This window comes from Schistocerca nitens, chromosome 3 (assembly GCF_023898315.1).
Source record: "Schistocerca nitens isolate TAMUIC-IGC-003100 chromosome 3, iqSchNite1.1, whole genome shotgun sequence".
Taxonomy (NCBI): domain Eukaryota; kingdom Metazoa; phylum Arthropoda; class Insecta; order Orthoptera; family Acrididae; genus Schistocerca; species Schistocerca nitens.
This window is the reverse complement of record NC_064616.1, coordinates 947,045,463-947,068,437: the sequence shown is the minus strand read 5'-3', so window position 1 is coordinate 947,068,437 and position 22,975 is coordinate 947,045,463. Positions and strand designations below refer to the sequence as shown.

Here is a 22,975-nt window from a genome sequence, read left to right as displayed (position 1 = left end):
TTTTAGGAATTAGTTGTCAGCATAAAATGTGCAACAGAGTCAACTCAAGCTAACAGAAATTTTGATATGTAATTGTTGGAGCATGTGATAGAGTACTGCAGGATTTTATATGCTGGATAAAACACATAGGTAAGGAAAATGTAAATGTAGATTTGTGTGGACACAAGACAGGAAAGTTTTGTAAAGAGACACTGAAGAAACACAGTCAATTCAATGGATATAAGAATTAAAAAGTGCAATTATTTTCAATTCTTAGTGACACCTTCCCCCCAATGAACCATGGACCTTGCCGTTGGTGGGGAGGCTTAAGTGCCTCAGTGATACAGATAGCCGTACCGCAGGTACAAGCACAACGGAGGGGTATCTGTTGAGAGGCCAGACAAATGTGTGGTTCCTGAAGAGGGGCAGCAGCCTTTTCAGTAGTTGCAAGGGCAACAGTCTGGATGATTGACTGATCTGGCCTTGTAACAATAACCAAAACGGCCTTGCTGTGCTGGTACTGTGAACGGCTGAAAGCAAGGGGAAACTACGGCCGTAATTTTTCCCGAGGGCATGCAGCTCTACTGTATGATTAAATGATGATGGCGTCCTCTTGGGTAAAATATTCCGGAGGTAAAATAGTCCCCCATTCGGATCTCCGGGTGGGGACTACTTAAGAGGATGTCATTATCAGGAGAAAGAAAACTGGTGTTCTACAGATCGGAGCGTGGAATGTCAGATCCCTTAATCGGGCAGGTAGGTTAGAAAATTTGAGAAGGGAAATGGATAGGTTAAAGTTAGATATAGTGGGAAGTGAAGTTCGGTGGCAGGAGGAACAAGACTTCTGGTCAGGTGACTACAGGGTTATAAACACAAAGTCAAATAGGGGTAATGCAGGAGTAGGTTTAATAATGAATAGGAAAATAGGAATGTGGGTAAGCTACTACAAACAGCATAGTGAACGCATTATTGTGGCCAAGATAGATACGAAGCCCACACCTACTACAGTAGTACAAGTTTATATGCCAACTAGCTCTGCAGATGACGAAGAAATTGAAGAAATGTATGATGAAATAAAAGAAATTATTCAGATAGTGAAGGGAGACGAAAATTTAATAGTCATGGGTGACTGGAATTCGAGTGTAGGAAAAGGGAGAGAAGGAAACGTAGTAGGAGAATATGGATTGGGGCTAAGAAATGAAAGAGGAAGCCGCCAAGTAGAATTTTGCACAGAGCACAACTTAATCATAGCTAACACTTGGTTTAAGAATCATGATAGAAGGTTGTATACATGGAAGAACCCTGGAGATACTAAAAGGTATCAGATAGATTATATAATGGTAAGACAGAGATTTAGGAACCAGGTTTTAAATTGTAAGACATTTCCAGGGGCAGATGTGGACTCTGACCACAATCTATTGGTTATGACCTGTAGATTAAAACTGAAGAAACTGCAAAAAGGTGGGAATTTAAGGAGATGGGACCTGGATAAACTGAAAGAACCAGAGGTTGTACAGAGTTTCAGGGAGAGCATAAGGGAACAATTGACAGGAATGGGGGAAAGAAATACAGTAGGAGAAGAATGGGTAGCTTTGAGGGATGAAGTAGTGAAGGCAGCAGAGGATCAAGTAGGTAAAAAGACGAGGGCTAGAGGAAATCCTTGTGTAACAAAAGAAATATTGAATTTAACTGATGAAAGAAGAAAATATAAAAATGCAGTAAATGAAGCAGGCAAAAAGGAATACAAATGTCTCAAAAATGAGATTGACAGGAAGTGCAAAATGGCTAAGCAGGGATGGCTAGAGGACAAATGTAAGGATGTAGAAGCTTATCTCACTAGGGGTAAGATAGATACTGCCTACAGGAAAATTAAAGAGACCTTTGGAGAAAAGAGAACCACTTGTATGAACATCAAGAGCTCAGATGGAAACCCAATTCTAAGCAAAGAAGGGAAAGCAGAAAGGTGGAAGGAGTATATAGAGGGTCTATACAAGGGCGATGTACTTGAGGACAATATTATGGAAATGGAAGAGGATGTAGATGAAGATGAAATGGGAGATATGATACTGCGTGAAGAGTTTGACAGAGCACTGAAAGACCTGAGTCGAAACAAGGCCCCCGGAGTAGACAACATTCCATTGGAAATACTGACGGCCTTGGGAGAGCCAGTCCTGACAAAATTCTACCATCTGGTGAGCAAGATGTATGAAACAGGCGAAATACCCTTAGACTTCAAGAAGAATATAATAATTCCAATCCCAAAGAAAGCAGGTGTTCACAGATGTGAGAATTACTGAACTATCAGTTTAATAAGCCACAGCTGCAAAATACTAACACGAATTCTTTACAGACGAATGGAAAAACTAGTAGAAGCCGACCTCGGGGAAGATCAGTTTGGATTCCGTAGAAATACTGGAACACGTGAGGCAATACTGACCTTACGACTTATCTTAGAAGAAAGATTAAGGAAAGGCAAACTTACGTTTCTAGCATTTGTAGACCTAGAGAAAGCTTTTGACAATGTTGACTGGAATACTCTCTTTCAAATTCTGAAGGTGGCAGGGGTAAAATACAGGGAGCGAAAGGCTATTTACAATTTGTACAGAAACCAGATGGCAGTTATAAGAGTCGAGGGACATGAAAGGGAAGCAGTGGTTGGGAAGGGAGTAAGACAGGGTTGTAGCCTCTACCCGATGTTATTCAATCTGTATATTGAGCAAGCAGTAAAGGAAACAAAAGAAAAGTTCGGAGTAGGTATTAAAATACATGGAGAAGAAATAAAAACTTTGAGGTTCGCCGATGACATTGTAATTCTGTCAGAGACAGCAAAAGACTTGGAAGAGCAGTTGAACGGAATGGATGGTGTCTTGAAGGGAGGATATAAGATGAACATCAACAAAAGCAAAACGAGGATAATGGAATTTAGTCGAATTAAGTCGGGTGATGCTGAGGGTATTAGACTAGGACATGAGACACTTAAAGTAGTAAAGGAGGTTTGCTATTTGGGGAGCAAAATAACTGATGATGGTCGAAGTAGAGAGGATATAAAATGTAGACTGGCAATGGCAAGGAAAGCGTTTCTAAAGAAGAGAAATTTGTTAACATCGAGTATAGATTTAAGTGTCAGGAAGTCATTTCTGAAAGTATTTGTATGGAGTGTAGCCATGTATGGAAGTGAAACATGGACGGTAAATAGTTTGGACAAGAAGAGAATAGAAGCTTTCGAAATGTGATGCTACAGAAGAATGCTGAAGATTAGATGGGTAGATCACGTAACTAATGAGGAGGTACTGAATAGGATTGGGGAGAAGAGGAGTTTGTGGCACAACTTGACCAGAAGAAGGTACTGGTTGGTAGGACATGTTCTGAGGCATCAAGGGATCACCAATTTAGTATTGGAGGGCAGCGTGGAGGGTAAAAATCGTAGAGTGAGACCAAGAGATGAATACACTAAGCAGATTCAGAAGGATGTAGGTTGCAGTAGGTACTGGGAGATGAAGAAGCTTGCACAGGATAGAGTAGCATGGAGAGCTGCATCAAACCAGTCTCAGAACTGAAGACCACAACAACAACAACATTGACACCTTGAAAGAAAACAGGGAAATAAATTCTTTTGAACTGACAGTGGACTTAGCTCATCTGCAGAGCAATGGAATATCAGTTACAAAAATCAGATGAAGATTTGAAGTATAATTGTCCTTTGAAGAATAAAAAATAAGTATAATAGACACCGCAAAGAGGGTTCCACATTCTAGATTTGACAACAAAACAAAACATTCAATGAAGCAGACTTGTAATAAGTAGCTTTTTAGAAAAACTTTAGTAAGGTAAACTTGACACATTCATTTGAAAGAAAAAATAAAAATCTTGTCAATAAAAGAGATCTACAAGTGAAATTTAGTATAACACCAAAATTCTACTAAGAAGCTGAACAACAAAAGGAGTTAAATTCATCACATGACAAAGATCTATACAGTAGATGATAGAGGTTACCTTTAAACACCTCAAACTTCAGAAATACATAAACTTCCTACATAATACAAATAGGAGTGCACCTGGCCCATCCTCAAAAATTATTAATGGTCACTTATTTATTTATTTACACATCTAGTTCCGTAGGACCAAATTGAGGAGCAAATCTCCAAGGTCATGTAATGTGTCAGTACATTAAATTACAACATAAAAGTAATAACAAAGAAAATAAAATGTTTATTAACCCAAAAAATCAAGCCATAAGTTTGAGTAAACGCCGCCAGCAATTAAAAATAGGAACCAGTTTAATTTTTCAAGCAACTTCTTGACATAATAGAAGGAGTGGCCCATGACAAAACTCATCAGTTTTGATCTGAAAGGATGTGGATTACTGCTAAGGTTTTTGAATTCTTGTGGTAGATAATTGAAAATGGATGCAGTAGTATACTGCACACCTTTCCGCACAAAAGTTAAGGAAGTGCAACCCAATTGCAGATTTTATTTCAATCAAAATCAAATTGGATTATTAATTTCTGTGTGTCTGGTACAAAACATGTTCAAAATGCTGTTCACCGTTTTCTGCAACTAGTTGAAATTGAGAAACAGAATGTTGCATAACTAATGGAAGTGTTTCGGGTGTCACGTTCAGGATGTGCTCCACAGTGCATGCCTTCAATGCTGCGAAGTTGGCTATCGGCACACTGAACACAACATCTTTCATATATCCCCAAGGCCAGAAGTCATACAGATTAAAATCAGGTGATCGAGACGGCTACGCTGTAGGGATTTGGTGGCTGATAATTCTAGCATTTCTGTAATAGTGCTTCAGCTGCTGGTTAACTAGATTTGCAATGTGCGGAGCTATACCATCTAGCATAAACATGATCCATTCCACACATCCACGCTGTTGGGGAGCTGGAATGACATCATTGCACAAAAGGCGCTCATAACGCCTACCAGTGATGGTGCGGGGAACAGGACCTGAAGCTACTGTCACTTCGAAAAAATTTGGCGCTATGGTAAATGATGTAATCCCTCACCACATAGTGACTGCTTCAGGCTGAAGAGGTACTGGTTGATTTGCATGTGGATTTTCCGTTGCCCATATTCTACAGTTCTGTGTATTCACATATTATGTGAAGTGGGCTTCATCTGTCAATAAAATCTTCCACAGCCAATCATTGTCCACTTCCATGTGAACAAGAAATTCTAAAGCAAATGTCTCTCTTGCTGGCAGGTCAACTGGAAGCAACTCGTGCACATGTGTTATTTCCAATGGATAGCAAAGAAGGATGTTTCATCAGATTTTACATACCATGCTCATTTGTATGCCCAGTGTTTGGGCACTTCTCCAAGCAATACACGTTTGTACACCACCAATTGTCTCCTCCTGCATTGCTGTGAGCACTGCTTCCATGGACATCGAATCATTTCATTTCCACCCTCTACCATGTTGCACATCAAAAGAACCCGTCTTTTTGAATTTCTGAATTATTTTCTCCAGACCCATGACAGTCATCAGACCAATGCCTTTTTTCAAACCCTTCAGGGTCCGGATTGTCTGCAGAGGAATGTGTGCACAGTCATCATTCTTGTAATACAGCTATAGAAGCAGGGCGCGATCCTGCATTGAGACAGTCATGGCGAATGTTGCACATGTGAAAGGTGGAAAAACCATGTACCCATCGTGTTTATACCAACTTCAGTGGGCCATGCACATGACAGGTGTTTTCATTGATGTATTGTGACATACAGCACCATCTGTTGATCAATTTTCACACTATTTTTTCCATCTGCTATACGTTTTCCCTCTTCTCTGATAATATTCCATTGCAATTTGGTGTCATTCTGACCAGTGGTGTAATTTCTACAGCGTTTTGCAAGCTTAACTCTAATTATAATCACCCTGTATTAGATGATGATGATGATGATGATGATGATGGTCATGATTTGGTGTTCATAATCCTAATTTATAAAAATTGCACCAGGTAGTGTTCATTTCTGCCAGTCACATGGCTATGATATTGCATTATTTTCCTTTCCTTGTTAGAAAATGTTCTTGATAGCTGCTTAGTTACATTGACCAGTGTTGTATTTTCTAATAGGTGAACCATATGCTGAGTCAGCTAGACAGAAGAAATATTTTAAACCCAGCTGGTGGCACAGAGACCACAATGAATCAGGTATATATTCACTATACCTATGCTGTAGTCATGGTCGCATTTAGTTTTTTGCTTATGTGATTTCTATAAATATTGACAGGGTACTGCTGTCAGCTGTGTTTTCTATAGTGTGAACCTATAATTTGTCTCAGATTCAGTAAAATATTAGTTATACTTGTTAACGAGATTGTTTGATATTTGTCACAATGGATTTGTTATGAAGAAATGCATGTGAAGTTTGGGAGTCAGCATTAATTAATTCTATAACCACAATGCATGTGTTTGAAAGTTCGTGGTTATTGAGATGATTTTATTTCAAATTATTATGAGTCTGTGAGAGTTATTCACTTTCCGAGGCAGGTGTATAATAACTAGAGTTCACATTTCTGTGTAAACACAAGTTGCATGAATTTTTGCATGTGTGGCCATTTGCTGGATAAATGTATATTTTGAAGATTGTATGTATTGGTACACTTGTAATGCATGTTATATCACATTTATGACCTTTTTTTTTGCAATAACGTTTATGACACCATCTTTGATTTATCCATATGAACTACACCAAGATGCAGAACATAAGCAATTGTGCGAATTTGTTGTAGTTTGTGAACTTCATAGTGAGCTCACGTGCCCTACTTCAGCTCAGTGGTTGTCGGTAGAAGTCAATATACTTCGCGCTAGTAAAATTAAATTATAAAAGGGTATTATTATTATTATTGTTGTTGTTGCACAATGCTGCTCCATATGTGATGGAGGCTGGGAAAGCTACTACATTTTTTTTTATCATAACTTGAAGTGTCAAACATTCCTGGCCCATGCGCTACATCATGTAACTGAAATGGCAGTCTACAACCAATTGTGAGCTACTCCCTGTATTCCGTAATGGTCCAACTTCTGGAGCAATGTTTTGTGACCAAAACAATCAAATGCTTTAGTTAAATCAAAAAAGATGCCTACCGTATTTACTCGAATCTAAGCTGCAGTCTTTTTCCGGTTTTTGTAATCAAAAAAACTGCCTGCGGCTTAGAATCGAGTGCAAAGTAAGCGGAAGTTCCGAAAAATGTTGGTAGGTGCTACCACAACTAACTTCTGCCATTGAATATACATAGCGCTACACAGGCATGTTTCGCAGGCACAATGTTAATACTGGCGCCAAAACCTCTGCGTCAGTAAATAAATTAAAACAAAAAAAGGTGGAAGATGAGCTTTTTTTTTCTCCGCCCCGAGTTTCGACCACTGCATTCTCATACATTATCCAACGAAGTAAATACTAATTCCATATTGTTCATCTTCGAATGTAGCAGCATTTCATTGTACTACGAAAATCCGACTGGCAAGACTGGGTTGTTTGTCAATATGACCAACTCTACGTTCTGAATTTTTTCCTACCTTTGAGAAGAGATGGTTGCTAATAAGAACTTCTTGAATTGTGAATCACATGAAGCATTCTCTTCACCATAAGAATAATACGAATATAAACATTTTGCCATGTATACTTTCGTGTTTGCTGCTATCCCATTTAATCCTGTCTGCCTAATAAATACGAAACTAGAGTGAGACAACAGCAAACGCGGAAGAATATACATATCGTGTCATGTTTATATCCGTATTATTCTAATGCCTAATAGTGATACAGTCAGAAATGAAGCACGGCAATTGACTAGAGTTTTAAATCTATGATGACTCTAATTTATGTCCAGAATGTAATGTGCTAAAGAGGCGTCTGCAAAGATTTTCAAACGGAGAAAAATTTTCGCTTAACTCTCGTTCAGAACATCTTCTATCATACACAGTCTATTATTTATTATTTAGCTCTTGTTGATCATTACCAAAGAAAGCAGCAGTGTAAGTAACAACAAGTAGCAGTCTCTTGCCATTGTTTCGCTAGTGAGACGATTTCTCTCTCTCTCTCTCTTTTTTTTTTTTTTTTAAATTTTAAAATTGTAAGCGGCGGTAGCGCGCACTAAAGCAAGCCATGCCGCGAGCGGCAACAGGCGGTAAACACTCATTATCAGAATGTGACAAATAATCCATGACACAGTACAGTAATGCATTTTCAGCTTAGTAAACACCTATAACAAAAAGAACGGCACTTATCAGATAAAAAAAAAAAAAAAAAAGGGCAATCAATTCAAACCAGACGAAGCTCATGAAAAAGGAAGGGTACCCGTATAAATACAGACGTATAGCACTGGCTACCTGGTAAAGCTTAACTTCTAAGCTTACGACTCAAACCAAAGTACTGTAGCTGTATCGTCATTCATTCAACCTAAATTGTGTCTCATATTACAACGGACCAACTTTGTTTCGATTTGGAGGTGCGGCTTAAAACTTTTCTCTCCCCTTGAATTTCGAGTCTCAAATTACAGGTGCGGATTAGATTCGGATATTTTTTTTCCCTTGATTTCGAGTCTCATTTTTCATGTGCGGGTTAGATTCGAGTGCGGCTTAAATTTGAGTAAAAACGGTAGCTTTTGAACCCTTTTGTTTAATCTGTCCAGCACCTCACAGCGAAAAGGGAATATAGCATTTTTAATTGTGAATCGGTTATAAAGCCAAACTGTACATTTAATAGCAAAGTATGTGATATAAAATGATAAATTATCCTTACATACACAACCTTTTCAATAACCTAAGCAAACATTGATGGCATAGAAATAGGTCTAAAATTGATTACATTATCCCTTTATCCCTTTTTATAATGTGGCTTTACTACTGAGAACTGCAGTCATTCAGGAAACTGACCATTCTTAAAGGAAAAATTACAAATGTGCCTAAGTACAGGGCTAACATGTGCAGCTCTGTACTTTAATATTCTGCTAGGCATTCCATCATCTCCTTAGTCTTTGGTGGAGATTTAATTATTGACCTAATCTCCACCTTGTCAGTATCACAGGACAGTATTTCAGACATTAGTCTCAGAAAGGCATTTTCCAAGAGAGTAATATGATTCCCTGTAGACGTTATGTTTTTATTTAATTCACCAGCAGTGGTCAGAAAATGATTGTTAAACACTGTACATATATCTGACTTACCAGTGACAGAAATATGTTTACTAAAACCTGAGTTTATACTGTCAAATTTGTGCTGCTGACCAGACACTTCCTTCACAACTGACCATATGGTTTTAATTTTATCCTGTGAATTAGCTATGCTGTTTGCATACCATATAGTCTTTGCCTTTTTAATAACATTTTAGCACCTTATAGTACTGTTCGTAATGAGCTACTGTTGCTTGATTGTGACTACTTCTAACATTTTTATATAATTCCCACTTTGTTCTACATGATATCCTTATCCCACTAGTCAGCTACCCATGCTGCCTTTTACTTCTAATACCATGTTTAGAACACACTAATTGAAAGCAGCTCTCAAATAGCATGAGAGATGTGTTTAGGAAAGTGTTAAATTTTTCATCTATGTTATCGGCATTAGAAACACCTTGCCACTTTTTTTCCTTAACGAGGTTTGAGAAACACTCTTTTACCATTGGAGTATCTTTCCTACATAGTTTGTAATTATATGTAATGTTTGTTTGAGTGCAAAAGCGTTTTAGTTTCATAATTTGTGCATCATGGTCTGTAAGGCCATTCACCCTTTTACTAACAGAATGCCCATCCAGTAATGAAGAATGAATAAAAATATTGTGTATGGCTGTGGTACTGTTCCCCTTCACCCTGGTTGGGAAAACCACAGTCTGCATCAGATCATATGAATCTATGAGATCTATCAACATCCTTTTGCCCGCACCATGATATACAAAATTAATGTTGAAGTCACCATATATAACTAACTTCTGGTACTTAGTATAAAGTGAATCAAGAATCATCTGTAGCTTCAGCAGAAATTCTCAGAAGTCAGAGTTAGCAGACCTATAAACAACAACAATTAGAAGTTACGTTTTACTGAGTTCAACTGCCCCTGCACAACATTCAAATACCTGTCCAGTGCAGTGCCGTTATACATCTACGAAATCAAGTGGAATACTGTTTTTTACGTACATAGCCAATGCTGATAAAGGAAGCCTCAGAATTGTCAAATTATTTAAGTGGTGCTCCAACATACCAATAATTTCAGAGTCAACATATATAAGCAGTTCACTAACTTCGGTGTAGGTCATGTCTAGTGAAACCCGATCTGCTGTTAGACTCAACTGGTACCACTGCAATGTGACAACCACTTAATATTTATACTCTATATAATTCAGTACATTGTCACTGAAAATCTTTCCAGTTCGTTACTTATAAATCATACAAAAATATGAAAATTAGACTTAATTATGACAGACAAGGTGAATAAGGGTAAGAAAAGTGGTAGCGCGTGCTGTGATGTGGCTGGCTTATCGCTAGACCACAGCTGTGGCAGTCCATGGGTTTTCAGCATGTGGTCTCTGCATTAGTAAGCGTTCACTGGTAATATAACCTGCAATTAAAATGACTCCAAAAACATTTATCTTAACTGGTAGCTGACTGCATGGTAAAATTAATGATGGTTAACGGTTATGTTCTGACCTGTTGGTGTAGCAGCATAAAATAGACAATTTAACATCACTGAATCATCTTCTGTCATACATTTAGCAACATACACTCCTGGAAATGGAAAAAAGAACACATTGACACCGGTGTGTCAGACCCACCATACTTGCTCCGGACACTGCGAGAGGGCTGTACAAGCAATGATCACACGCACAGCACAGCGGACACACCAGGAACCGCGGTGTTGGCCGTCGAATGGCGCTAGCTGCGCAGCATTTGTGCACCGCCGCCGTCAGTGTCAGCCAGTTTGCCGTGGCATACGGAGCTCCATCGCAGTCTTTAACACTGGTAGCATGCCGCGACAGCGTGGGCGTGAACCGTATGTGCAGTTGACGGACTTTGAGCGAGGGCGTATAGTGGGCATGCGGGAGGCCGGGTGGACGTACCGCCGAATTGCTCAACACGTGGGGCATGAGGTCTCCACAGTACATCGATGTTGTCGCCAGTGGTCGGCGGAAGGTGCACGTACCCGTCGACCTGGGACCGAACCGCAGCGACGCACGGATGCACGCCAAGACCGTAGGATCCTACGCACTGCCGTAGGGGACCGCACCGCCACTTCCCAGCAAATTAGGGACACTGTTGGTCCTGGGGTATCGGCGAGGACCATTCGCAACCGTCTCCATGAAGCTGGGCTACGGTCCCGCACACCGTTAGGCCATCTTCCGCTCACGCCCCAACATCGTGCAGCCCGCCTCCAGTGGTGTCGCGACAGGCGTGAATGGAGGGACGAATGGAGACGTGTCGTCTTCAGCGATGAGAGTCGCTTCTGCCTTGGTGCCAATGATGGTCATATGCGTGTTTGGTGCCGTGCAGGTGAGCGCCACAATCAGGACTGCATACGACCGAGGCACACAGGGCCAACACCCGGCATCATGGTGTGGGGAGCGATCTCCTACACTGGCCGTACACCACTGGTGATCGTCGAGGGGACACTGAATAGTGCACGGTACATCCAAACCGTCATCGAACCCATCGTTCTACCATTCCTAGACCGGCAAGGGAACTTGCTGTTCCAACAGGACAATGCACGTCCGCATGTATCCCGTGCCACCCAACGTGCTCTAGAAGGTGTAAGTCAACTACCCTGGCCAGCAAGATCTCCGGATCTGTCCCCCATTGAGCATGTTTGGGACTGGATGAAGCGTCGTCTCAGGCGGTCTGCACGTCCAGCACGAACGCTGGTCCAACTGAGGCGCCAGGTGGAAATGGCATGGCAAGCCGTTCCACAGGACTACATCCAGCATCTCTACGATCGTCTCCATGGGAGAATAGCAGCCTGCATTGCTGCGAAAGGTGGATATACACTGTACTAGTGCCGACATTGTGCATGCTCTGTTGCCTGTGTCTATGTGCCTGTGGTTCTGTCAGTGTGATCATGTGATGTATCTGACCCCAGGAATGTGTCAATAAAGTTTCCCCTTCCTGGGACAATGAATTCACAGTGTTCTTATTTCAATTTCCAGGAGTGTAATTATCATTTATTGTATCCTCCTCAGCTTCCACAACAAAACATTATCTGTACAACAGAAAGAACATCGCTTGAAACAGTTGGCAGAAGAACTCTTCCCTGTACATAATTGCCTTCAACAACATGAATGACAGGAAATCTTGTCTGCTCACAAGTAACCCAAATAAAACAGTGTCTTACATCTCATCATATCAACAAAAGTTCATTACCCTCTGGGAGATAACAGCCACAAGTTATCATATCCTCTCTTATCAACTTACAGGAGTACAACAGATCAATTCTTCATCATCATTCATTAGAACTCTTTTTATGGTACATACTTAATACATTTTTGCTTCGTGCATTGAGTTAACCAGACAAGTAGCTACCATTTACGAAAAACAGAAGGCATGGACAGAAAAAGAATAAAAGGTCAGCAAAGAGAAAGTACAGAGATGCAGAAACAAGAGAAAGAGAAGGCAGAAAAAGTTCATTCCTTTCGTTCAGGAATCCAGCATGTCACACTGCATCCTGTTGGCTTTGGCAACACAAGTGCTCATTGTATAATTAAGACTGTGTGTGCATTTGGGGCCTCAAGTCACCTAATACCAATAGTAAACTGATAGACAATACCAGATTCATTAGACTCTATGGTTTGTCACATTTCTTACAAGATGTAGATGCTGATTTTACATCTGTGCCTGGTCTTTCAATAAAACAAATCCCCATCAAGGTAAAAAGATTTAGTGCGCCTATGATTTCGGATACCTTGCAGGTGCAGTTTGGAGGCATAGGGTATATAGAGCCCTTAAGGTGCTCACATCTGTGGAGCAAGGAATAGGAGCCTACTTTCATCAGAGAGCACAGAAATGATACTCACAGAAAAGAAGGAAAAAAAAATATAGGATTGATCATGACATGAAAATGAAATGGAAAAAAGTGTCATGAACAGCTGAGGACTCTGTGGTTACCAAACACAATGTGCTGTCTGCACATCCCTGGAGATTAATAGAAAACTCTCGAAAATATATCTTAAGAAACTTCTCATCACTAGAACCAAGTGTGAAATACTTCAACAACAAAAACAACAACAACAACAACAGAGTTTAAAACAAGTATAAGAAATTTACTACAGTAAACAGGTTCAATGGAAGTGACAGTCAAATGGGGCTGCCATGCTCACAGCATGTACTTGTGCAATGAGAAGCAGCTCAGTTTAGTAAGTGCTCACATGTTGGGGTGGTGCACTGTGACAGGGTGGCAGTAGACATTGCCGCAGACCCTGGTATGTGGAGATGCAGTATCTGGTGAGGCACTGTATCCGATGCACCGCAGTACCCAGCCTCGGCTCACAGTGGAATATCAGCCGTGAGTTTTGACTGATCACACAATACCAAATGTGAACTAAAAGTAAACAGCCGCCCTATAGACCAGACGATGGGACCGAATCATGTTTCTGATACCAGTGTACATATGGATGGAGATGGAAGAAGGTTGTTACATACAGCTTATAACTACAATGTACAGCAGGTTGACTGATCAGGTCATTCAAGTGGGCATCCAGGGCTGCTGTTACATGACAGAATAGGAAATTAGGTATCTAAATAGCATATATTCAAATGTATAGTATACCTAAGAGCATGCCTAGGGAGGAAGTTACCAAGATTAGGCCAGTCTAAGAGGGTGAACAACTAAATAAATGGGCAATGGATGAGGAGGCATTTAATGTTAAGTAATGTTCATGGCCGGTTATGAAATGAAGAGCCAGAGGCTTGCCTACCATGAAAGATGTCTGTTCTGCTCAAGGTCTGGATCACAACAGACTGAGGCAACTGATTTGTGCACTGCAGAATGCTCCAGCATCCATACACATGGCGTGTATCCCATGCATGCTATTAGCTAAAACTGATGGCGTGAATTCACTAGCAGTTTCAGCAGAGTGCTGAGGGTGTCTCTTGTCAGCAGCTTTAAGTGGACAGACTGCCTTTGTTCTGAAAGGCAGGCAACTTGGCACATAGGCACAGCAGAAGTTGCTGTGGGAGACAACTTGTACAGATTTGACTGGGGACTTCTAAATAAAATTGTTAAAATCAATTCCCTAAAATATTCCTTGACTGGCTGCCACCCAGTACAGATGTTTGCTCTGTACTGGCTGCCACCCAGTACAGATGTTTACTCTGCTTGGTTAATTTGTTTTCGCATTCAGTACAAAGAAATATTCTTATCTTAACCATAATAGTGAAGAATGGTAAAGAGGACAGATATAGTTCTGAATGAAGGAAGGGGAAGAAATAACAGCAGGAAACAGTCAGTTATCGTGGACACCTTGTAACCATCAATTACCTATCAATACAAAGAACGTTATTGCCCCCTGAGGGTTAGTAGTCACAATATTTTGTCATGTCATTGATTGATATTTCATCTAAAATTTTTTGTTGTGGTATTCCTGTGATGGAATGACGTGCTTCATTCACAACTTTCTCAAATGCAACCACCTAATCTACCCCCGTATGATGCTTATTAGAAGTGAAGTGATAACTTCGTCTCCCATAGCCGAATGCAGTATGCTTTTGACCATTTTTTGCTAGCAGTCTCTCACAGAAACTGACTATCACGTCCATGTTTATTGATATGTTGATGCCATTGAACTTTAGTATGGGATCATAGTAGTAGTAGTAGTAGTAGTAGTAGTAGTAGTACCAGCAGCAGCAGCGGTGGCTTTATTCATATGTAGATCTCCTGTTACAAGGATATAGGACATGTCAAAGTATTTACAAGTTTAGATCAATTTAAAATAAGCTAATTCGTATACACATATATTTATAGACTTCTAGTTAGAGACAATCATTAGATTTGCTCCTGGTACCACAATATTTTTTTTTACAAATAACATAAGTAATTTAATGCTACACTGCTCACTCATATCTCACTACACACACATTGTTTCATAACACTTCACACACACACACACACACACACACACACACACACACACTGGTGATCTCTGGGCCATTTTCTGTACCACAACCTCCCATTTGCTATCCTGGAAAGCTTTGTCAGCATCCATCCGTAATGAGTGAGATGATGAGTTCGGAAAGAGGAAGAGGTGTTAGTATTGTGCTATGCATAGGTTGGGGTAAGTATTTCTAGAAAGGAAGCAGTTGGGGGAAAAAATATAAAGTTATGGTTTTATGTGAAATGTTGCATGTATTATTATTATTATTATTATTACTATTACTTATTTACTTGTATAACAATTTTTTATAAGACCCCTACTCTGTTTTATTGAAGTAAACCTTCAGTGTATAAAATGTATTGCATAACAGATAGTTTTTAGCTGTCCTTTTAAATAAGTGTGTTTTTGCAATTTCTTTAATCTCTTTTAGTTATTTATTAAACAGTTTTATTCCTTGGTAGAAAATTCTGTTTTGAGTTTTATGATAATTTTTTTCTTGGTAAATGTAAGTTGAGTCTCTTGTTGCATGGTCATGGACAGACCTGTTTTTAAAGTAATTACCAATGCTATTTTTGACGTATATAACTGACTGATAAATATATTCAAATGGAGCGGTTAATATCCCCAGTGTTTTCTATAGATCATTACAATGAGCTCAACTATTAGTTTTGGTTATTATCCTTATGGCTTGTTTCTGGAGTTTGAAACTTGTGTTCATATTTTGTGCATTTGTTACCCAAAAACAGAATGCCGGAGCTTAGAAATGAGTGTACATGTGAATAATATGTAAGTAAAAGACACTGCATGTTACACACCAGTGATAGCATTCTAAGGGCATAACACTCTGATAATATTCTGTTTGCAAGTTCCTTTGTGTGTTCACACCCCTTCAACTGAGAATCAATATTCAATCCTAGAAATTTTGCGTGTGTTAGACAGTCTATAGAGGTGCCATATACATTTAATTTAACATTCTCATTTTTCCTCTTCAAACTGAAGTTCATGGCATTAGTTTTCTTTATGTTCAATGTCACTTTATTACTTATTGACCAATCATAAACTTCCTTGAGAGTTTCATTTGCTTTCTCAGCACGGAGTTCTCTTGTTTTCTCCGTGACTATAATATTGCTGTCATTAGTGAAGAGAATTTTTTCAACATAAGTACCACTACTGGGGATGTCATTGATGTATATCAGGAACAGTATTGGTCCTAATATGCTACCTTGCAGAATACCTGTATTAATGTATTTTGATTCTGATAAGAGTTTCACTAATTGTTTAGATTTATTTGAAGTATGTGTTCTCTCTGCTCTTTGTACCCTATCTGTTAGGTATGACCGAAACCAGTCATTAGCTACCCCTCTTATTCCTAATGATTCTAATTTATTTAATAGAATCTTGTGATCGACTGTATCAAACGCCTTAGAAAGATCCAAAAAAATGCCTGTGACACACTCATCTTTATCAAGAGCATCAAGTACAACTTTTGTGAATTCTACTATGGCTGAATCCGTATTTTTGTCACTTTGGAAAACAAATTGTGATTTGCTTAAAAGATTGTATTTATTCAGGTAATTTATTAATCCAACTTTCTTAATTGCTTCTATTTTTTTCGAGAATGCTGACAATAGGGAAATGGGCCAGTAATTTTCTATGAATTCTGAATTTCCTTTCTTAAGCAGAGGTACAACTCTTGCGTGTTATAACTGCTCTGGAAATGTCCCTGATGTGAAGGGATTCATTTATTTAATACTACTGTCCATTAAAACTGCTACACCAGGAAGAAATGTAGATGATAAACGGGTACTCATTGGACAAATATATTATACTAGAACTGACATGTGATTACATTTTCACACAATTTGGATGCATAGATCCTGAGAAATCAGTACCCTGAACAACCACCTCTGGCCGTAAGAACGGCCTTGATACGCCTCGGCATTGAGTCAACTCGGGTAGCAGAGTACTTGTGGTGTGCACATGGGGTTTTTTTAGGCTAGGCAGTAGTGTGAGGTGTCCTGATGAACACTCACCAGTTGACGTGCAGGCAGCGACATCAGGATGCACTCAGTGTAAAGACACTTCAGCTAACAAGATATTAGCATTAAATTTTCAGAGTGTTCGGAATAAAGTTCCTGAATTTACTGCCCTCCAGGAAGCATGTGGCATGCAAATTATTCTCGGGACTGAGACCTGGCTGAACCCTGAGATAGGAATTCTGAAATATTTAGTGAGGGTTGGGATGTGTAACAGGGCTAGGAGAAATAAAGTTGTTCGTTGGGTGTTATTACCGGCCACCAGGTTCCACCGTGACAGTTCTAGAATCATTCAAAGATAGTCTACACTCTGTATTGCAGAAGTACCCATATCATGCTATATTAGTCGGAGGCGACTTCAGCCTACCTAGTATAGATTGGGATGTCTATGGATTCATTACAGGTGGTACAAACAAGCCGTCGTGTGAATTACTTTTGAACACATTATCCAAAAACTGTCTTGAGCAGCTAAATCGACAGCCAACGTGTAATGGAAATATTTTAGATCTGGTAGCCACGAACAGACCAGACCTCATCGACAGTGTCAGTGTTGAGACAGGGATTAGTGATCATGATGTTGTTATTACGACTATGGTTACAAAAGTTAAAAAGTCGGTGCAGAAGGCTAGGAGAGTATTCTTACTAGAAAGAGCAGATAATCAGTTGTTAGCATCCCACTTAGTAAATGAATCGACTTCATTTACTTCCAGTACGATGGACATGGAAGAATTATGGGCAAATTTTTAACACAATGTAAATTACGCATTGGACAAGTATGTGGCGAAGAAGTGGGTTACGGAAGGAAAAGACCCACCATGGTTCAACAGAGCAATTCGGAGAATGCTCAGGAAGCAAAGACAGTTGCACTCGCGGTACATGAAAGATTGGGAAAATGAGGACAGGCAAAAGGTAGTAGAGATTCGGGCTACTATAAAAAGAACGATGTGTGAAGCATACAACCACTACCACCTTCATACCTTAGGAAAAGATCTTGCTGAAAACCCAAGAAAATTCTGGTCTTACATAAAATCGGTAAGCGGGTCGAAGGCCTCCATCCAGTCACTCACAGATCAGTCTGGCCTAGCAATGGAAGACAGCAAAACGAAAGCTGAAATTTTAAATTTAGCATTTGAGAAATCTTTCACGCAGGAGGATCATATAAACATACCACCGTTTGAGTCTTGTTGTGTGGGAGGGGGGGCTTATGGGCGCTCAACGTCGAGGTCATCAGCGTTGAGTCTCGTACAGATTCCCGTATGGAGGACATAGTGATAGACATCCCTGGGGTCGTGAAGCAGCTGAATGGGTTGAAAATAAGTATATCACCAGGTCCTGATGGGATTCCAATTTGGTTTTATAGAGAGTAATCTACTGCATTGGCTTGTTACTTCGCTTGCATTTATCGCAAATCTCTTGCCAACAAAAAGTCCCGAGCAACTGGAAACAAGTGCAGGTGACGCTTGTATATAAGAAGGGTAGAAGGGGGGATCCTCAAAATTACAGACCAATATCCTTAACATTGGTTTGTTGCAGGATTCTCAAACATATTCTCAGTTCGAATATAATGAATTTCCTTGAGGCAGAAAAGTTGTTGTCCGTGCAACAGCATGGCTTTAGAAAGCATCACTGCTGCGAAATGCAACTCGCCCTTTTTTCACATGATATCTTGCGAACCATGGATGAAGGGTATCAGACGGATGCCATATTCCTTGACTTCCGGAAAGCATTTGACTCTGTGCCCCACTGCACACTCCTAACTAAGGTATGAGCATATGGGATTGGTTCCCAAATATGTGAGTGGCTCAAAGACTTCTTAAGTATAAGAACCCAGTACATTGTCCTTGATGGTGTGTGTTCATCGGAGGTGAGGGTATCATCTGGAGTGCCCCAGGGAAGTGTGGTAGGTCCGCTGTTGTTTTCTATCTACATAAATGATCTTTTGGATAGGGTGGATAGCAATGTGCGGCTGTTTGCTGATGATGCTGTGGTGTATGGGAAGGTGTCGTCTTTGTGTGACTGTAGGAGGATACAAGATGATTTGCACAGGATTTGTGATTCGTGTGAAGAATGGCAGCTAACTCTAAATAAAGATAAATGAAAATTATTGCAGATGAATAGGAAAAAGAATCCCGTAATGTTTGAATACTCCACTAGTAGTGTAGCACTTGGGCGTAACATTGCAAAGCAATATGAAGTGGGACAAGCATGTAATGGCAGTTCTGGGGAAGGCGTATAGTCGTCTTTGGTTCATTGGTAGAATTTTGGGAAGATGTAGTTCATCTGTAAAGGAGACCGCTTATAAAACACTAATACGACCTATTCTTGAGTACTGCTCGAGCATTTGGGATCCCTATCAGATCGGATTGAGAGAGGACATAGTAGCAATTCAGAGGCGGGCTGCTAGATTTGTTACTGGTAGGTTTGATCATCATGCGAGTGTTACCAAAATGCTTCAGGAACTTGGGTGGGAGGCTCTAGAGGAAAGGAGGCGTTCTTTTTGTGAATTGCCACTGAGGAAATTTAGAGAACCATCATTTGAGGCTGACTGCAGTACTATTTTACTGCCGCCAACTTATATTTCGTGGAAAGACCACAAAGATAAGATAAGAGGGAATAGGGTTCATACAGAGGCATGTAGGCAGTCATTTTTCCCTCGTTCTGTTTGAGAGTGGAATAGGGAGAGAAGATGCTAGTTATGGTACAAGGTACCCTCCGCCATGCACCGTATGGTGGATTGCGGAGTATGTATGTAGATGTAGATGTAGAAACAGAGCTTGGATGGTGTGTATAGGTACAGCTGCCCATGTAGCTTCAACACAATACCACAATTCTTCAAGAGTAGTGACTGGCGTATTGTGACGAGCCAATTGCTCAGCCACCATTGACCAGACATTTTCAATTGGTGAGAGATCTGGGGAATGTGCTGGCCAGAACTGCAGTCGAACATTTTCTGTATCCAGAAACGCCAGTACAGAGCCTGCAACGTGCGGTTGTGCATTAATGTGCTGAAATGTAGGGTTTCGCAGGGATCGAATGAAGGGTAGAGCCACGGGTTGTAACACATCTGAAATATAACGAACACTGTTCAAAGTGCCGTCAATGTGAACAAAAGGTGAGAGAGACGTGTAACCAATGGCACCCCATACCAACACGCCGGGTAATGCGCCAATATGGCAATGACAAATACACGCTTCCAATGTGCGTTCACTACGATGTCTGCAAACAGGGAACGACAAATACACGCTTCCAATGTGCGTTCACTACGACGTCTGCAAACAGGGATGCGACCATCATGATGCTGTAAACAGAACCTGGATTCATCCGAAAGAATGACGTTTTGCCATTCGTGCACCGAGGTTTGGCATTGAGAACACCATCTCAGGCGCTCCTTTCTGTGATGCAGCATCAAGGTCGATGCTGCTGCAAACATCGTGTAACTGTTCGTGCAGATGGTTATTGTCTTGCAAAGATCCCCATCTGTTGACTCAAGGATCAAGACGTGGCTGCATGGTCCGTTACAGCCATTTGCATGAGATGCCTATCATCTCGCCTGCTAGTGATACAAGGTCATTGGGATCCAACACAGTGTTCCATATTACACTCCTAAACCCACTGATTCCATATTCTGCTAATAGTCATTGGATCTCAACCAACGTGAGTAGCAATGTCGCGATACGATAAACAGCAATCGTGATAGGCTACAATCCGACCTTCATCAAAGTTGGAAACATGATGGTACGCATTTCTCCTCCTTACACGAGGCATGACAACAACGTTTCACCAGGCAACCATGGTCAACTGCTGTTTGTGTATGAGAAATGTTCCTCATGTCAGCTCGTTGTACGTGTCGCCACCGGTGCCAACCTTGTGTGAATGCTCTGAAAAGCTTATCATTTGCATATCACAGCATCTTCTTCCTGTCGGTTAAATTTCGTCTCTGTAGCAAGTCATCTTCGTGGTGTAGCAATTTTAATGGCCAGTAGTGTATTAGTTAAGGAGCCTTGTATAGCCCCTATGCGTTGTTTGAGTACACACTTTGGTACTTCATGTACATCTAATGACTTTTTATTTTTATTTTTTGAACAGTTTTATTGACTTCATTATCTGTGGTTCGAAGTAATAACATTTAATTTAGTGCAACATTATTTACTGGTATTGTATTTGTTTTTGGTAATGTTTGCTGTAACTTCTCTGCAATACTTGAAAAATGCTCATTTACATAATTTGCTAAGTGTTGTGGATCATTTATTACCTTATCCCCCTCCCTTAACAGTACGTTACTCTGTGACTTTTTGCCTCTCTCTGTTTTCTTTTTTATAACATCCCAGAATGGTTTTCTTTTTATTCTCTGCATTGTATACTATTTTGTCATTAAATGACTTTTTTGCAGCAAGCAGCACATTCCTATAGATCTTTTTGTATCTGTGATAGAAATTTAAGAATTCTGTATTATTGTGCATCTTTTTCATGGAACTGATATGTTTAAGTGTTTAGGAGGACTTCTGAATACCTGCTTTTGTGAGATGTTGACATGCATAATTTCGGAAATACATTTTTAAAATTCAATTTAAACAATGTGGAGAATTTAGAGAATTTCATATTCACATTGGTTTCCTTATACACTTCACCCCAGCTTTGTTTTTCTAGTTCTTTTAAAAATACTTTATTTTGATTTCTGATAGGTGTCGTTTGTAAGCTTGTACTTTGGCGAATGATTCGATGGCTGATTTTACTGTTGTTATTTGACCGAGAGGGTCTGATAGTCTGAAATATTTTACAGCTACATCACATTTATCCCTGTCCATTTTTGTGCCCACATGGACATTTACTGATGAAGCTGTCATAGTAACCCTTGTTGCACTAGTGACCAACAGGGACATGCCAAAAGTTTGAAGGATGTTTATGAAGGTGCTGCTGGATTCATTTATAGCATTAGTTTTGATGTTAATGCCCCCACACAGAATTAAGTTGACCTTTGTACTTGAGATTTTTTCTAGAACTTCTGTTAACTTATTGAAAAAAGTGTCCACACTACCACCGGGAGATGTATACACACACAAAATGTTTAATTTTTTGGTGATATCAACTTCTAATAGATTTATTTTATGTTTTATTGATTGCATTTTTGATGGAGGATTGTAAAGTCTGTGAAATGCCCCATGTTACACTTTCCAATGGTTTGTTTTTCTTTGTGACATCTTTTGTATGTGATATTGGAGATGTTAAAATCTGTCCTGTGAGTGATAGTTTCAGCATTTTTTAAAGTGCTGGCGATACTTTGTAGACAGGGGAAGCTGTTGTCTGGATTTATCCTACAAAAGACCTACTTTTCCTACCTATGACAACAGGTATTTGACCAAGTGTGGCCAGAGATCCACCCCGTATACTTTCATGAATCAGCTGTATCAATTTTCCCTTCTGACTCCTAGTACCTTACTCCTATTACTTTGTAGTATAATGACTTTTTCACCATGTAACCTTTTTTGTGCAACTACTTCACCTCTCACTCTGTGTAGTGTGCAGCAAGACCAGTATTTATTCAGTAATGCTTCAACAAATTCTTTATATGATTTACGTATGTTGCTGAATCCTGTTCCCCATGATTTTGCTTCACCTTCGAACCTACTCATCACGAGTTTGATTTTTTGTTGTTCTGCTGTGTTTTCAGGCAAGATGCCCTCAAACTGTCAAATGAAAGCTACTGAGTGTATAGTTCTCTTATGAGAGAAATGATGCAATTTATACACATTGGCATGATTTTCTATGTCACATACATGAACAATACGTTTTTTATTTCTTGTTCACACCAAATTTGGACTTTTGTTTCCCTTCATTTTCTGTTCTGCATTGCATCTCAGGAAGTGCTTTTTGCTCTGTTTTTCTCA

General features: G+C 39.9%; 1 protein-coding gene across 1 annotated transcript in view; it reads left to right on the top strand.

Moving 5' to 3' along the window:
• Positions 1 to 22,975, top strand: part of LOC126249022 (uncharacterized) — a 907,745-nt gene that overhangs the window by 389,067 nt on the left and 495,703 nt on the right. The window contains exon 12 of the mRNA XM_049950624.1: positions 6,057 to 6,134. Coding sequence (XP_049806581.1) covers positions 6,057 to 6,134 — 78 coding nt within the window. The remainder of the gene's footprint in view (positions 1 to 6,056; positions 6,135 to 22,975) is intronic.